Here is a 19025-nt window from a genome sequence, read left to right as displayed (position 1 = left end):
GGCTACAAAAGAGTAATTTCCTATTGCTCAAGATGGAGAAGGGAGCAGAGTTGAAAAATGAAAATCCATTTCTCGTGAGAGAGAAACTGGCCTTCTTATCAGCCCAGAAAATGCTTCTGCGGCCAAAGACTTTGACTTGAAGGGTAAAAGAAGGCACCACCCAACTCCCACTCTCTTCTTTTTCAAACTCACAGCTGTCTGCGAGGAAAACAAATGATAACGACTTGCAATGTATTATTTACTCTTTGAATACAGAATGTAGACTTATGTATTTGTAAAAACTGAATATATGAGGAGTAAATTTATGTTTGTTTGAAGTGAAATATAAGGGAGAGGAGGGAGGTTGCGAAAGAGGCAAATGATGGATGGTTGTATCCAGGAGGTACATTATGTTAAATGATACAGATTGAAAGTAGCAACAAAACCCTGAAGGATTCTCTCGCTTGCATTGACTTATTTTGTGTGGGGATTTTCTGTTTTCATCAAGGGAGACTTGCTGTATTTGCAGAAATGGTTTTCTCTGTGAAACAAAGCATGATCCAAAAGCTTGCACAAGTTGATTTTCCTTGGATTTGGTGTAAATGTGTAGCCAAGGTTTGGATAGACGGTGTATCCGTAGCATGCGGTGCTACCAAGCCACGCAATCAATGTCCTAGTCGCCGGTAACTATCTCTTCCAGGGCATCTGTGATTCAAAGCCATGTGATGCGTTGATTTTCGACTACAGCAAGACAGAGGAGGAGTCGTTGATAGTTAACGTGTCCAGGAGAAGGGCGATGAAGGAAGAGAACTAGATAGAGAGGCCTAGAGGTGTTGTTAAATTCATGGCCAATCAAAATAAATGGCCTATCTCTGCCAAGGGCTCAACTTTGCGTGCCGTCCAACTTCAACATCTAATATCCACCTAGACTGCTCAACTCTATCTCTGTCATCCCTTCAATTCACACACACTGCACCAGAACCCTCCAGCTTCCTATTTCTTGAAGATATCGTCTCTCTCCTCACGCTCATCACCCTTACACTGTGAATAAGATGAAACATGCCATAAATGTAGATATAAACTGTATATATATATAGTATTGGAATGTCTTAAAAAGCGATTTTACAATAAGACGTGAATTGGATCTGAATCTATTCTTTGTTGGTTCTCATCCTGTTGGTGCATAGATCTGAATAATTTCCTTTACTCCCCAGTCTCACCAAGAGGAATAGAGAAAATGACTCAGGTAGTTAAATCTTCAGGCTTGTCTTAGTTTTTCCTGCATGCCATTATGGTGAAGCCATACGAGATAGCTGTATATAAAACAGAGGACTCTTTAAAGTCTATTTTTCTACATATAGCTTGTACATGGTGATGATTGAATAAGTCATTGTCTCAAGTCTCTTACACAGTCAGACAGCAGATTAATAAGATGCACCATACAGAACTTAACTACCCTCTCAAAACATGGATACTAGGCTTAAATGTGAACACAGTTTTTTTCCAGATGTTAAAGAGTAGTTTGCTGTTTTGGAAAATACACATAGTGGTATTCTTTCTTGCGGAAAGGTGGATGAAAAGATTGATGCCACTCTCACAACTGCAAGATACATTTGTATCTGGAGCTGGTTAGCTTAGCTTCGAGTGGCGCTAGCGGGTTGTAATATCCCTCAAATAGTTTTTTACTCTATGGTGTTTGTACAGACTTAACAGACAAGATAAAACAGGTTATTTATTGAGCTTTAGATGCCCTGGAATTCTGTTATGTTTGAGCACACCCAGGCTAGCCGTTTAGTCTTTATGCTAAGCAAAACTAGCTTGGCTAAGCTTTCTTGAACAGGACCAGTAACTTCCTGGAGTCTCTGCTGTTTACCTTGCAACTGATGCAAGCCAAGAAATGGTCTGCAAATAACCCTCTAAAAACAGGTGAATTGTTGAGTTGTAAAATCTTAATTAGAAAGCTTTAGAGCCAGGCTAGCTGCCCCACCCCCCTTGTGTTTTTTTATTTTATGCTAAGCTAACCAGCTGCTGGCTCGTTTGTTAAATCCAAGAGGTGAAATACATAGTTTCATGTTTTGTGTCCCACTTGTTTATGGAAAGCTAAAAAAAAAAGCTGCTGTTTGTATCTTCATATTTACCACATAGATGGGAGAGTGGTAATGCTCAGCAAGAAATACGCTTTATGATAATACGGTTACGCTTGCAGTGTTGAGGGGGGGTTGCCCTTCAACCCCTCAAATGTCCTTGAAAGCCAAGGACATTTGAGTATTAGTATGGGCATGCTGTAGTCAATGACATACTATAGTGTGAATTCAATGATTAGCCCCTGTTTCAATATATCTGGGGAGACCTCTTGCTGCCGTATGTGAACCTTCATTTTCCTTCTGAGGCTTGAGGTTACGAAGGAAGAGGTTTCAGGATTGCTGACTGATAATTAAAAGCCCCTGTAGCCATTGGTGTCTGGTTGCCTGAATTGTATCCTTGTATCCAAGCGCATGTGCGAATGTATGCATTTGTCTGTTTAAACCAGTGTGCAAAGGACTAAAAATTGTGATAAGTTATCTTAAAGTCCCCCAGAAGGTATTTGATTCAATATAATATCCATTCAAATGTATGTTCATTAAAGTCATCAAGCTTTTAAGACACTAAATATAGTATTTAAAGTAATGTTTTCTCACCTAAAATGCATGCGTGGCTTGAAATCAATTGCCTTACTTTAGTCCTTGCATATTACAAAAAGGTTCCATATTAAAAAGATGTTAGTGTGTAAAGTTTGTGTGTTGTACATTACAATACTTTTGCATTTTGCAAAATTGATCTCCATTGATTGCAATGGTTTTAACTGTCCCCGCTGTCCTCTGTATCTTCTGTAAGAGGAGACAGGTGGTCTTAGGATTTGCTGTATGTTTGTAGTTGTTATCAGCAGAAATGTCATTCAAATGTCATATCACTGACTTTTCTTTTAGTGTAATTTATTCCTGTCATGTTCTCGTCAAACCCAAAATTAGATTGAAATAATGCAAAATGTTCAAGCCCACACTATTAGTACATAATATGGGTGAACATAGACATGGATCACAGCGCTGCATGATTCTCAAGTTGTTTTTGTTTAATCTTGAATTGTTCAAATCAACGTGGCCATTGTTTATTCCAGTCAACACGTAATGTAAAATATTCACACCGGAAGATCTGCCCTGTAGTCAAGCACACTGTGACTGGCCCCATTAAAATGTCATGCTCCATAGCCATTACAAGGCCCATAATAAAACAATTAGTTTGTATTAAGCAGAGACTGGAGATGTTGTTAGTGTTAATCTTGGAGGCTGTTGGTGGTGCTAATGGCATTATTTATTTGTGATCACAGTATGATACATAACACTGTGCTTTCTCCGGTTTCAATCTGAAGAAGATTGCATGATCGCTTTTGTATTTTAAGACTGTTAAAGCCGCTAGTTTCAGGAACAAAGTGTATTTACAATCATTTGGCTGGAGCACAAGCGGTGAACAGCTGAGTGGTTTGGTAACAGAATGATGTATTACTTCTCTGCTTCGCTGCTTATGATCTTTAACAAGAGTCACATTGTTGACTTTGATCTGGAGCTTGGTTTCCAAATCTGCAGGACATGTGCCTGATGTTTTTTTGTTTTTTTTAATGAAGACTGTTGGAGACACAAACTAATTCAGATCTCAATGTTGAAGTTACTACAGGTGTCTGTGATCCACACTTATGTTGACCTTTGGTTCTATCAACATCCCCTTAATTATACACCTTGCTGTGTGTCTCAATTTGCTTGCACCGTGGTGTAACATGCAGTTAATGTATGCACATTCTGTTTGCAAGTTGCACATTTATACAAATGATTGTACTTTTATATTTATGTAATTAAAAGTAAAACCTATATGAAACAAGAAGGGATCCATTAAACACGGATATTTACTGATATTTCTTTGATTTTCTTAATTGTTATTCTCATAAATGACTTTTAATGAATTTAAAGGTTTGCGGATTCGCCATTTGTGAGGATATAAAAGATGATATAACGTGTTAATTAGTGAACTTTAGAGGTGCTGATGTTGTATTACTTCAGACAGAACTAAAATACTCATATTTCCAAGCTGATTGGCTGCTTGCTGTAGCTTCAAATGTAGTATATAGACCGAGTGGTTTCAATCTTCTCGTCTGACTCACGTCAAAAATGGTCTATTCCCCAAAATGTTAATTGTTTCAATCAATCAATTTTATTTAATGTGCAGACAATGTACAAAATTCACAACTCAAATAGTCGAGCAATTCTGCAAAACTGCAAAAAGACAGAAAATCAGCAAATGTCCCCCTTTGATTTTTTACTGACCTGCTGTGTCTCACCATCGCATTTCTGAATAAAGAGATGCGATCATAAATGTTCAATTAAAAGTGGTCCTCAGTATGTATGACACATTTCTTCATGTATTTCCACCAGAACACATGCAGCATTCTGAAAGGACCTTGAAACAGCGTGGCTCTTCAGTAATGGGTCAATCAGGATGTTAGTCATAAAGCTGGACCTGTAATTGCATTCATTATAGAGATGAGTCTGATTCCAGCAAATTATGCTGAAAAAAAGCATATATTATCTCACTGCACAGGGGTTAAGGGAGTCTGTGTAGAGGAAATGTGCCACAAATACTGTGCTCATCAGTAATTCTCTGTTAAGCAAGAAGCTGGCTTTCTGTGATCATTAGGGACCTTGAACAGTCCAACATTGTTGCTGGGGGAATTAACACCCACCTTGAATGTCTGTCTTCTCCTTCTGCTGGACTAAATTTGATCACCAGAGCTTTAGTTCTGTTGGAATATCTGCTTGTTGTCAGACTTGTACAAAATAAATGGAACTGCCTCTGTTGTGCACAGAAAATGTAAACAAATCCATATTTACTGCAACACTTTAACACATTAAAGAGTTCCCTTATTTGGTCATTTATAAGGGGACATTTTTGTTTAAAATCTTTTCTTTGATTCCCCTGCTATGCATTCAAGGTAAACCTCTCTGTCACACCCGTACAGTGTGAACAGCGTGTTTATCCCACTGGGAGCGAGGACTGCAGTTCAACCTCAAGCAGCATGTGACGCAATTATTTCACTGCGGAAGAAACCTCTGATTGTTCTCACTGTCTCATTTTGCATCTCTCCCCTTTTTTCATTTAGTTTTCACTTAACTTAATATGAAAACTCCTTTTGCAACTGCAATCGGATACATTTATTTATGGAAACTGAGTGTGATAAAGATAGATATAGGGACAAATTGGACTCCTCCAAATCCCAACACACAGACAGTTGAAATGTCATTTATCTTCATTTGTAGATTGTCACAAGTGATTTGGTTGGCAAGCAGCTCTTGAAACGTTGTCAAATGAAATACATTGTTCAATCAGTCTTGAGAGTGAGCATGAATACAGCCAAAGTGAGATCTGTTCAAAATCTTAGTCATAGAAAAAAAGGATTTTAGAAAGAGAAAGCAAATACTGTAATTGGAGTTAATGACATAAATACTGCCATAAAGTCTGACATTCAACATTTTCTTTATCAAATCCCTTGTTTGTGTAGCCTGACATTTGAACAAAAGGGTAAGCAATACATAGCTTATTCCTCGCTGAAAGATCTCCATTGTTTTCCATCCAACACATCAGTGAGCCTGGCTAATGTGTTCCACAGTTACAATGAACCTGGGCACTGTTGTCAATCCCACAGATCCTGCTACTGTACACAGTAAACACCAGCACACCACATCCCCGGCTGAAAGTAGTCCCGAACAAAAATACAATTTCCTCCTTTGAGTCAACTTTGATAACACATATAGTGCCCAGTCGTTTTAAGAATATTTAGCATTTATTTTCAAATAAATGAACTATATAACTGTATCAAATAACAATTGTTGTAATCCTTTAATTAATCAGTAGGAATAAATGGTCTTAATTGGGTCTTACAGCTACAGACGGGGTCGAGAGGTCAGAAGGCTTTGTTGACAATAACAAATTATAACCAGCATTGCCCTTTAATCAGAAATAAATAATGTTGGGCTTTCTTTTCATTTTAGTTGGTGCTCAACTGAAGTCATTAAAATTATTTCTCTGAGCTGAGCAGAGACATATAGCGATGTCCAAAAATAAATGATGTTGTCTAAAATGACTCTTTATAGTGTTTGAAATAACTGACCAGTAAGTATAACACTGTCATTCATCATATTCATTATAAACTTAGACATTTGAAAAATCAGTTCAGTTAATTGCTTTAGTTGCCTTTAATATCGTCAAGCACTTATCTCATTCATGTCTTAACCTGGAGACGTAATACGTTTAGTCACATTGAGGATCACTTTCAACCCAGCAGCCTCTTCTCATACATGTCTTTCATGTCGAGTGGCCGCTGTTCCATCAATCTATTCAGAAGGCACATGAAGTCTGTTGAAACAGCCTGCAGTGCTCTTAATAGTATCTGAAGAGACCAGGAGCGTATCAGAATTAAAGGCAGAGTGTGAGATTCAAAAGTCATCGTGGAAATGCAACATTTACATGTCGAGGGGCTGAGCAGCCTGAGTGATGAGGTAATTACCTTATAACATCTGCCCTTACCATTACCATGGGAGGAGAGCGAGAGGGGGGGAGGGGTTAATAGATAAGGGAAACACACCGCTTCAGCTAATGAAGTTTAATACAATTACAGATATTCTTTAATGTCTGCTTGCTTAAAAGCAATAAACTACACCATTCACAGCACTTTAGGTTAGATAAATACTAATCAAGCTGGAGGGTAGAAGAAAACCGTTCAGCTTGGAACATCTCGTTGACTCAAATCAAGTGGAGAAATGAAGCGAACGTAAAATGGGTTTTCATTATCATTAGTGGAAAAGAAATAGGTCCAGATTTTATGGCCAATCCATCGCCTTCTGTGCACCAAGAGAGAGATTTAGTGCTGTTATCTATACAGCAAGTGGCATCCAGGTGTAATACTCTGGCATATAAATGAAATAAAAAGAGCCTGGTACACATTACTTGTGGCATACATCTTTATTTTGGTTGGTAAGAGGAGAATCTGCAACCTCATTTTTTTGGAGCTTCTGTGTCCCTGATAATAAGATATTGGCTTGTTGCACAGAGGTGTTCTATAGTACATACGATACATGGGGAAACAAGCAGTAAATGCAGTACAAAAACATAAACAAACGATTCCAAACAATCTCTAAAATGTAAAACATAAAATAAACAAACTTCTACTAATTACAACTAACACCTTGTGTGTTGTCACGGTTACAGAGCATGACGACAGGGGATGGCCCCAAATGCAGAAACAGATGAGGAGGCAGCAGACACTGCATCGTTTAATTGATAAATAACTCCCAGGCTAGAGCCTAAGGAAACAGACAGGAAAACAGCAACTCAGGCAAACTGGAGCAGAACTCCAAACAGAAAGGAAGACAAACCGACCAAGAACAAAAGAGCTAGTGACGGACGGAAGGGGGGATCAATAGGTGAGCAGGTGCTTTGGTGACGAGGCCTGACGAGAGACAGGTGAAACCAATCAGGGCAGACAATCAACACAGGCAGGAAAACACACAAAGGCACTGGAGTAAAAACAGACATGACACAAGAGGAAATTCAACTTACTAAGCAAAAACAGGAAATATTAAACCTGAATGAATAACAGGAAGAAAAAAAAACAGATGACCCAAAACCTGGAACACAAAATCCTCCAGATAACGATCATAACAAAAGATGCAACACAGTCCAATCCTAGCAAAACAGTCACATTATATAAACATTAAAATAACTGTGTGTGTGTGTGTGTGTGTGTTCCTGACTTTGGTGTAGCACCTTGGGACCTTTGCCTTTTTTGCAGCCCTAATCATCCAATGGGCTCTCATCAGGGTCCTTTCCTCCTCTTCTCCTCATACTCACTGGCAATCGTGGAACTGGGGCAACCTTTCTTGCGCTCCAGAGTCGTTCCACTTTCGTATAGGCCTTGAGCGGTGTGTGACTTGAAGGTATACCGCTTCGTTTGTTCCTTCTCTCTCGTACCAGTGCCTCCACAATCTCTTTGGCAGAGAAGCCAGGTGGCCACGATAATGATATCCAGGAAGTAAAGCACCTGCTGGTGGTACCACTTTTTTAAATCCAATTTTGTTCAGGTACAGTGCAATCAGTGAGTCAAGCAAATCTACAACCATCCATATTTCTGTTGTTCTTTTACCACAGCAGTGCAGGGGGTGATCGTCTTCCGCTTGTCCACCTTGGGGACTGGGTGGGCTCCAGTATAATCACTCAGCGGGGTCACTGAGTGGTTTACAGGGTGCAAGGTGATTTCTCGTGACTGATATGCATGCATGCATGCAAACACACACACACACACACACACAAACAAACTATGGTCTATGGCCATAATCCATGCACGTCTCCACACTTTAGCGTGATATCGCCCTTGACTAAGTGGCCGAACTGCACAATGTTGCCCTGAGGCAACAAACAAGAAAGACAGTTTTAGTCTATAAATAAAAACTCAATATGTCTTTAAACAATCCAACATACTTATATCATGTGCATGCATATATTTAGTATGTACAGCATTATGCCATAGAGGGTTAGATTATTGTGAAATGTTCCTTGGGAAAATATAAATGACCCTAAATAGTCAAACTGGAATCGCCCCGAGAGTAAATGTTTAGAACTTTAAAAGCTTGTTTGTGTAGTTAACTATATTCTGACACCAAAAAACAAAAAAAAGACAGAGCTGACTTTGGAGCTGCTATCTTATCTCTGAGTGTCTGTGTTCAAAAGTCTGACAGCGCAATAATACATAATGCAATTTCCCACAGTCACAGAGATTTTTCTTACACATTACCCTTCAGTATATCAATGCACTGCACAGCAGGTGCAGCTCCTTTTAGAAAATACAGGGCAAAAACTAACTTTGGTTCACTTTCTGTTTCCTGCTGCTCTGTCTGAAGGCAGTCAAAGACTTAGCAGCTGCCATTGATATGTTTGGAATGGATTGAATGTGAAAGTTTCAAACCCACACAAAATTATCACTCTGAAGCATTTTAGCTTCTTTCAGCTCAGTTTTGGGGTTTTCCAGTGCAACTCTATTGTTTTAGTTCAGCTAGTTGGTGGAGACCAAAACATAGCTAAAAGAGGAGTGAATATTGGACTTATATTCGTCAGGTGGCCAAAAACACAACTCCAAATGAAAGCTAATGTTATTCCATATCTGATGGATGTTTACCAGTTAACCATATGGAATTAAAAGGTGATGATATATCAATGTTGTGTTCACAGCTTGTTTCTGCATTGTGCAGTCATGCACCTAACAATGCATGACTTAGATATTGTAATTAGGGCAACAATAATTACTAGAAATTAGGCTGAAGAATTTAGTTAGTTAAGATGAAATTAATGTCTGAAATAAATGTGGAAATGACTACAAGCAATCCTTTATTTGCACATGAAAATACAGCTATTACAACAAGAAATATAAGAAGCTTCATCGCAAATACAAATTAACGATACTAAATAATGGACTTGACAGAACAAACTGCAGTTTCAGTTCGGGAAGGACAAATCCAAAAGTTCCTCTTTGTGTACTGTGTTTCTTTTAACTTATTTGAGATACAAAGAAAAAACTCTCTGTCACTTTGATGGGCAGTAAAGTAGTTCTAAATCTCTTTAGTGAAACTAACTGGATTTTAAATAGGGGGTGGTTGAATTGCTTTTGAATTGCAAATCACTGTGTGCGTCTTTGGTGCATCCCAAGGAGAGCAGAAATGATAGAGATGATGGAAAACTAGATAGCACCAGGTATTTTCTTCTTGATCTTTTATGGTCACATTTTGCATGTTTTATTTGTGTGGGCGCTCCAAAATAATCTTGTTTGCATAGTCTAAGCAACTAAATGCTTCTAAATATAGACATAATTGTTCATACTGCACCATTGGGAAGACAAAATACTGTGCATTGCAATATCTTTCTCAATCTCTCATCTCTCTTGTTTTCCCATTTGCATCTACACAGATACTCTCTTTTCAGATACAGTTAAATCTGCTGACTGCACTATCACTCCACCATCAGCCACTGCCCCCACTTCAGCTCCCCCAGAAGCAGCTGAATTATTATCACTGAACCGTACACATTTATGGTATTTTAAGGCACAATAGAGCTGTGGACACTGAACGGATAGCTATAAACTGGCAGAAGGCATTATACATTTCCACCAGGGCTTTTAATTAGTCTGTACTATGAAGAAGAAAAAAAGGAAAAAATAAAATCATAAAATCTGTCTTATGATGGTGTAAAGTACCAACGAAGGGAGAATTGGTCACCCTATTAGTAAGCAGCGGAGGCAGAAAAGATGAGAGGAAGGAAGGAAGGAAGAGAAGAAGGGCAGAGCTTTCATGTTGTCTCTCTCTCTACACAGCCGCAGCACTGCTTCGGGAATCGGCCTGCACACCTGATGTGCACTCCTCATTATGGTAAGAGGAGTCACACAGTTCTTGCTTTCGAATAGCTCTGCTTCAGGAATGGTTTGAGAGGAAGAGAGACACCCAGGAGAAACCAAAAAGTTAAGGAAAGAAATTACAGTTAATGTTTTAGCGGTGCAGCCTATCAAAGGAAAATGGAAACAGCAACTAGAGCGACAGAAAGAGAGTCTCTTTTCACTCATCAGCTTTTGCTGCATTTGCTCTGTTCCCCATAGATGTCCATAGAGAAGGTACAATATTAACATTACTGTGTCTGAATTCCTCCCAACCTTTCCTGTTATGCAATAAAGCCTAACACAGTGGCTCACAGGATCCCACTCAAACACTGTCAGTGACTGTGGTTTTGACGGATACCCTCATCCTTAATTGCTCCAGTAAACTGGTGCCCACTAAGAGCTGCCACTCACACCCTGGCAGTGTGTTTAATGAGAATGTATGGGAAGTATTTTACGTGAGAACACACTGAAGTCTTGATCAGACCTTGAAGACCGGATGTTGGATCCTTAATTTTGATGATAAAAACAGAAAGACTAGAACAGAATTCCATTTTACATCTCCAGTTATAATAATAATAATAATAATAATATTGATATAGTTAACTAACATAGTTATTGTAAATAACATGTCATCGTAATATTTAGCACTTGTTTTTCAGAACAAGCTCAATATTTTGAGAAACACGCTTTCCTGCAGAGCTTTAGATATGATTGAAACTACTCCCTTCTCCTATAACTCTTGGCAAGAGAGCTAATCAGCCTATTGCTCTCACTTTGAAAATAGCAGAGGAACGATGAAGGAAATCCACAGTAAAAACATATTTTTATCTTTCAAAGCTGCACTACACAACTTTGTAATTTGGTGTCCCCTATAGACTGCAGCAGATAACAGTATTGAAGGACAGTTAAAACGTTGATATTTCAACTTCCTCTTGTTAATCCGTATGCTTGGCCACTATGAAAATGTATTGCAGGTGTATCTGCCATTGCACAGTCCAGCTTGCTTACAGCTGTTTGTTGCTGCTCACAAAAAAATGTTCCAAAGTGACCATTCCCGGCACATTTTTAATCTGAAGGTTCTCAGTGAGGTGGAAGGATCTTCCCTTTTGCGGCCCTATTTTATGATTTAAGTTTGAGGTTGTTGGTTGTTGTATTTTTCCACATTAATCTTGCCTAGAGCAGCTTTAAGACCACATGACCATATCAGTAAAGGTTGAAATGTTTAATATTGTGGTCAAAGGACATATTTATTTCATAAAGCACTTGAGACAGCTCAAACAAGCATATGTGTAAATGTCTGTCATTCAGAAGGAGTATTTATGTCCTTGGTATATAAATACTTTACGTGTCTGATGGTCTATTGCTCTCTGGCTTGACACCATTATACCCAGTTTAACGCTAACTATGGAAACATCAAGCCTGCACCGCTGCATCAGCCTTATTAGTGCGCTGGCTGGGCGAAACACCACTGTAAACTGTGGACCATAGGAAGAAGGTTTCACATGCAAATCAAGAACAAAAAGGAAAATGGAGTCTGTAAATAATAGAATAAATGCATGCTGTCACACTAGCATGGCTTACTGTTATTACTTACAACTGTACTTTACATGCTACCCTGTCACAAAGTCTGCTGTTTACATGCGCTTCTGCCTGAGCTAACAGCGGTTGCCAACAGCTTTAGTGTTACAGCGGAGGTGTTGCTACGTAATTGTTGTTAGGTTGTTGCTATGGTGTTCTTAATTAGCTGCTCTTCAGCAGACTGCTGCTTCCTCGAGAGCTAATGAAAGTTACGAACTAAAGAGATGGTGAATTCCCATGTTTTCCCCAGTGTAAAATATATTTAATATGTATTTCAAACATATCTAACTGGATGATTCTGCTCAGAGATACTGTCTAATGTACATGCATATTTACCATCCAAATGCATACCCTTTGGAAGTTAATGAGGCCATGATAACCTAGTTCATGTGTACTCATTGATTATTAGAGATGCTGAATTTAGACTGAATAACTGAAATAAAAAGATCCTTATAACAACTGCTTCGTAAGGTTTCACAATGCTGTCTTAATTCGATGCTTTTCTGTCACCCACACACCATATGCCCAAAAGTCATACTGTGTAGGGGTGGATGTTTATCGCAGGATTTATTTACTCCAGTAACATAAGTCAGCCATTGTACGTTTTTTTGGTCCAGCATAACTGGGAAAAACATTACGAGGCGCACTGTAATGTTTTAGCTGAAACAAGACCACTGTATATATTCAATGCTGACTCGTGCTCTGATGCTTGCATACTGGTCCTTTTATTCCTATTGATAAAACGGTGTACCAGTAGTATGTTAAACAAAATGGCCAAATCAACATTTATTAGCTATTATAATTGAAAATAGTTAATACTAAGGTAACAGTGAACGCATGTGGCTCAAATATGTGGCAAATACCAGCTCATGAAGCTTCCAGTATTCTGCTGCACTCTGCTGGTGGTAAAAGACCAGCACAGAATACAGAGCCAATGTACTTGAGACAGCTCAAACAAGCTGTCTCATATATATGTACATATATAATGATGTTTCCCTTTTATATATATATATATATATATATATATATATATATATATATAAATAAATAAAAGGGAAGCATCAGTCTCAATGAGCTCTCTATTGTGCCATGGATATGTATAGGCTTCCTGTAATTTTGTACATGTTGCTCCCCCTATTTATGGCTCTGATAGTCATAATAAACACAAACAAGTGGAGTGGCTAAGCAAGTTTTCTGTTCCCATTTTAATACAGCAGTTTCCTCTAACATGAATGCATGATTCATGATTCATAAATTTAGCTTTCATGTGGCCTAAAAACGTGGTTTGAAAAGGGTGGCAAACCCTCCCACCTCTGTATGTTATATATTTACACCATTCATTCAATTGTACATCATGACTGTTTGTTTATCTTCCTGTGCATTTGTTTGTGTACTGCATTAATTAAGAGCGACTGGTAACCCAGATCAAATTGTGTGAACATATTTATTCAAGCATTACGTTAAAATATTCGGATTGATGTGACTATGTTGCTATATGCTGTTTGTGCTTCATCCGTCAAACGATTATATGTATCACTTTATTTAATGAAATATACAAGACACTGAAAGAAGACCGAGTGTGAAGCAAAAAAGCAGCACTGACGCGTTTATGAAAAACAAATGCCTGTAAAAATGCACAAGTTACCAACTGCATGTTATATGTACGTATTGGAAATAAAGTTTTGAGGGAAGGGGATGAAAAAAGACCCCCGCCCTGACCGCCAAAGGAAGTCATGTTGACACCACGTGACTGCCATCTTCCACCGTACTCGCTTTTCATTGGCGGAGACTCGTGTCCACGCCCACTACATCCGTGTATCTTTCCCGCGAACTGGACGCACTCGCTGCTATCTTGCTAGGTGCTCGGTGACGCATGGAGGTGCCTTGCGGGTTGTATACTCAACAATACAGTGACAACAGGTGTAAACTCGCACAAAATGTCGAAACAAAGCTCAATTTTCAATTTTTTCACAAAATCTCCGCCGCCGGTGTCCAAGGCGAAACCGAGTCCCTCGCCGGCGGAGGCGGACCTGCCTTCCTCCGTGAAGAAGTCCAGCTCTTCTCCGAAAGAGCAGGCGAAGCAGACACCGCAACAACCGGCCGATACCAACAAGGTGAAGCCGAAAAGTAACGGCAAGTCTTCAAAAGGGGGATTCAACAAACTTTTTGGCGACAAGGCCCCGGCAGCCGAGCAAAGGTGAGTTAGCCGTGATGATAACGATGTGGAGCGGTGTACTTGCTGGAGACACGTTGTTCACTCTGCGCCCCCCTCTGATAAAAAGTGTCCGCCCGCTGCATGGCCCCCGAAAGATGCGTTTGGTTGATAATCTGTGCGCATGTCTCCAGTTTAACGACGTAGCATACGGAGATGAACATATACATATACATATACATATACATATATATATATATATATATATATATATATATATATATATATATATATATATATATATATATATATATATATATATATATATATATATATATATATATATATATATATATATATATATGGGTTGACTGTCATTTGGTTGAATATGATATGCCCATATTGGTCTCAATCAATATATTTGAATGACTTTTCCTTTTTTCAGCAGCAATGCATGCACATTCAGTGCTGGTGCCCTTGTGTGGGCAAAACTGGAGGGACACCCCTGGTGGCCGTGCCTGGTAGTACCCCAACCTCTGACTGGACAGCAGATGAGGGGCAGCGGTCGGAAACAGCGCATACATGTCCATTTCTTTGATGAACCCGCTACTAGAGGATGGATCAGCACCAAATACATCAGAGACTACCATGGTGTGCTTCAATGAACCTCTCTATTATTTATAATCTTATTGCTGTAACTAAGATGTGATTTCTCCTCGCATGACAGTATTAACTATATATATATATATTTATTTATGCATGTGTGTGTGTATATATATATATATATATATATATATATATATATATATATATATATATATATATATATATATATGTGTGTGTGTGTAATTTTTACGGTTTTGTAGGCTCTGACAGCAGTGACGCTAAAACAGGAGGGGTGTTCTTCAGCGGAAAACCTGTAATCCGTCATGCTATGGAGCTTGCTGATGGAGTTATGTTTGACAGCCCTGAAAAAAGATTGAAGATGCCTGTCTGCATGGATCCGTCTGATGATGATGATGATGATGAAGAAGAAGACATGGAGGTGACTTTGATAATAATTTTTATGCCAGTAATACGGACATAAAAGTCTGTATTTACTACATGTAATAAGTCAGTGTAATGTATTTTATTTTGACCTCCTTTTGGTTTGTATTAGCTTGACAAGTCAACAGTGACTGATGAAGAGGGCAGAGATGAGGAAGAACAGAAACAGGAGAAAGTGAAGTCGTCCAAGGTCAGCCTACGTTCATCCCGTGCTTCAACGGAAAATGGAAACGAGGCCAAGCGCCGCCGCATAATTGTAGCTTCCGACAGCGATGGATCAGATGAGGAATTCAAACCGGAACAGGCTGCGTCCAGCAGTGAGGAGGAGGAGGAGGAAGCACCAGCAACAACGCTGAGCAGTGATGAAGAGAGCACACATGAGTCAGAAGCAGAAAGCCCCGTCAAGCCTGTGAAGCGCAAACGTCCGGCAGAGAAGCCTGCCTCTGTAAAACCGATGACGCCTACCGCCCCGTTCAGCGCACCAAAACGAGCTCCAGCAGCTCTCGCAGTCGACACAAAGTCTCGTCTGTCGGCCTTCTCTGCCCCTGACAGCTTTGAGAGCCAGGCAAACGGGTCCAGCACCAGCGGAGGTGGCACAATTTGGGACCACGAGAAGCTGGAGTGGTGGCAGGGTGGGAGGAGAAAAGACGGCCGAAGGCGACGACAGACGGAGGACGACTACGATCCCACCACCCTGTATGTGCCAGAAGACTTTCTCAACAGAAACAGTCCCGGTATGCGCCGGTGGTGGCAGCTCAAATCTCAGATGTTTGACACAGTCATTTTCTACAAGGTGGGGAAGTTTTACGAACTCTACCACATGGACGCTGTGGTCGGAGTCAACGAGCTGGGACTGACTTTCATGAAGGGCACCTGGGCACACTCGGGCTTCCCAGAGATCGGCTTTGGTCGTTTCTCGGATGTCCTGGTGCAGAAAGGCTACAAGGTGGCTCGTGTGGAGCAGACAGAGACTCCAGAGATGATGGAAGCCCGCTGTAAGAGCATGGCCAAGCCCACAAAGTTTGACCGCGTGGTGAGAAGAGAAGTGTGCCGGATCATCACTCGTGGTACCCAAACCTACAGCGTGTTGGACGGTTCTCCTGCTGAGAGCCAGAGCAAGTTCCTGCTGAGTTTAAAGGAAAAGGCTGAAGAGGAAACCTCAGGTTGTTGTCGCACCTACGGAGTCTGCTTCGTAGACACCTCTGTGGGCTGTTTTCATGTCGGCCAGTTCCCCGATGATCGCCACTGCTCACGTCTTCGCACCCTGATAGCACACTTTGCCCCGGCCGAAGTTCTCTTTGAAAGGGGGAACCCATCTGTTGAAACGCGCAAAATACTCAAGTCTTCTCTGTCCTCTGCTCTGCAGGAAGGACTTAGTGCGGGCACCCAGTTCTGGGACGCTCAAAAGACTCTTAAAACCCTTTCAGAAGAAGATTACTTTCGAGAGACTGCCGACAAGGAGTCGGGGACCAACTTTCTTCCTGCTCTCCTAAAAGCGATGACCTCTGAGAGCGATTCACTGTGCCTCACCCCTAAAGAGGGCTATGAGCTGGGATTGTCAGCACTGGGTGGATGCATTTCCTACCTGAAGAAATGTCTGGTGGACCAAGAGCTGCTCTCTTTGGCCAACTTCGAAGAATATGTCCCTGTTGATGTGGAGCTGGAGAACGCTTCTGGACCTGCTGGTTTCTTTGCCCAGACTCGTCAGCGGATGGTCCTCGATGGAGTGACTCTTGCCAATCTGGAAATCTTTCAGAATGGGACAGGAGGAACGGAAGGGACACTGCTGGAGCGTTTGGATACCTGCTCGACCCCGTTTGGCAAGAGGCTCCTGAAGCAGTGGCTCTGTGCTCCTCTGTGTAACCCCACCTCTGTCAAGGACAGACTGGATGCAGTGGAAGACCTGATGGGCGCTCAGGCTCAGGCTACTGAGATCTCAGACCTGCTGAAGAAGCTCCCAGACCTGGAGCGTCTTCTGAGTAAAATCCACAGCATTGGCACCCCTCTGAAGGGCCTGGATCACCCTGACACCAGAGCGGTTCTTTATGAGGAGGTCACCTACAGCAAGCGCAAGATAGCAGATTTCCTCTCCACTCTGGAAGGTTTCAAGACCATGCAGGAGATCATCACGGCCCTCGCTCCGGTGTCGGGCGAGTCTCATTCCGCGTTGCTCCGTCAAGTTGGTGGTCTGAAAAGTGAAGAGGACGGCCTCTTTCCCGACCTCTCCGCTGAACTCCGGCGTTGGGAGACGGCCTTCGACCACCAGAAAGCCCGCACTACTGGAGTCATCACCCCTAAAGCTGGCTTTGACCCAGAGTTCGACCAGGCTCTGACCTCAGTCGAGAACTGTGACCGGCAGCTGCGGGATTACCTGGACAGACAGAAGAAGAGACTCGGCTGTAAAGTCATGTCGTATTGGGGAACCGGGCGAAACCGCTACCAGATGGAGGTGCCAAACAGCATCTCGGAGAGGAATATTCCTGAGGAGTACGAGGTGAAGTCTACAAAGAAAGGCTTTAAGCGCTATGTGACCAAGGAGACTGAGCGTCTGTTCTCAGAACTGCAAGGCTATGAGGAGAAGAGGGACGCTGCCCTGAAAGACTGCATGAGGAGGCTCTTCTACAACTTTGACAAGAACTACAAAGACTGGAAGACTGCTGTGGAGTGCATGGCAGTGATTGGTAACTACATTATCTTTTGTATTATTGTTAATCAACATTCTTTTTTTATTGCATCAATCAAATGTTCCAAGTGCTGCATTTAAATTACTGCAGTAAAAAACACAAAGTATTGTTTGTCTTGGCTTCTCGGGAGAAACGTGTGTTTTCTGGGGTTTTGAAAACGAGTTTGCAGAGCAGGTGTCTGCTCTGCATAAGTTTCCTGCAGATGTTACAGACAAGCCTCCATAATGTGTGTTAAAGCTGCGAATGTTGCACCAGTCTTGAGTGCTTGTTAGAAATGTTGCCATCTTTGAGTAACGATTCCATTATTTAACTTGGCAAATTCAGCACCAATTAGTTTGTTATTCGCCCTTGTGGAAATTGTGCTCTTGTGTTTTTCCTGACAGGAGCGATGATTGCATAGTATATTACTGATCTCTGGGGCAGTGAGATATGGTGTTTTCTCCCACTGAACCAATGCTCAGCCACAGGTTATGTTATGTTTGGTTTCATTTACATAGTCTTTTGAGCAAAGCTGCAAAATCATCCCATAAAATATTTGAAAAGCGTGTAGCTAATTAGTTTTATGGTGGTTCAACGCTTAGCGCCTCTTCCTTTTCTTACTGATGAATTGTCAATTGTTTGCAGATGTGCTGCTGGCCTTGTCGCGCTACAGTCAGGGCGGAGATGGGCCGATGACCAGACCCCAGGTGGTGCTCCCCGAGGGTGATGGCGAGATATTGACCTTCCTTGACCTCACCGGATCCCGCCACCCCTGTGTCACCAAGACCTTTTTTGGCGACGACTTTATCCCTAATGACATCTTCATCGGCTGCCCTGGTAGCAGTGAAACCGAGGAGGGAAGAGAGCGCGCCTCCTGTGTCCTCGTCACAGGGCCAAACATGGGCGGAAAGTCTACTCTCATGAGACAGGTAAATCATACATACATATTCTCACGGATAGTGTGTGTGTGTGTGTGTGTGTACACAAACCTTAATGGGTGGAAGTGATAGTATCTGAATTTCCCTTCTTGGCCCATATTAAGATTCTCTGCTGCTCTTTTTGCACAGTGTGGACTCGTCATCATCCTCGCTCAGCTGGGTTGTTA

The 19025-nt window shown here is 41.2% G+C and overlaps 1 protein-coding gene across 2 annotated transcripts in view; it reads left to right on the top strand.

Moving 5' to 3' along the window:
* Window positions 1–13873: 13873 nt before the first annotated feature.
* msh6 (mutS homolog 6 (E. coli)) overlaps window positions 13874–19025 on the top strand; it is an 8153-nt gene continuing 3001 nt past the window's right edge. Inside the window, exons 1-6 of one of the 2 annotated variants that reach the window (XM_034552199.1) lie at window positions 13874–14255; window positions 14656–14861; window positions 15077–15255; window positions 15370–17938; window positions 18566–18849; window positions 18988–19025. The exon at window positions 18988–19025 is cut by the window's right edge and continues 80 nt beyond it. In XM_034552199.1, the coding sequence (XP_034408090.1) occupies window positions 13996–14255; window positions 14656–14861; window positions 15077–15255; window positions 15370–17938; window positions 18566–18849; window positions 18988–19025 (3536 nt within the window). In that variant the 5' untranslated portion in view covers window positions 13874–13995. The remainder of the gene's footprint in view (window positions 14256–14655; window positions 14862–15076; window positions 15256–15369; window positions 17939–18565; window positions 18850–18987) is intronic. The other variant, XM_034552200.1, reaches the window with a different exon arrangement.

This window comes from Cyclopterus lumpus, chromosome 15 (assembly GCF_009769545.1).
Source record: "Cyclopterus lumpus isolate fCycLum1 chromosome 15, fCycLum1.pri, whole genome shotgun sequence".
NCBI classification, from domain to species: Eukaryota; Metazoa; Chordata; class Actinopteri; order Perciformes; family Cyclopteridae; genus Cyclopterus; species Cyclopterus lumpus.
Note: the sequence above shows the minus strand (reverse complement) of the source record. Positions and strands in the feature narration are given on the sequence as shown.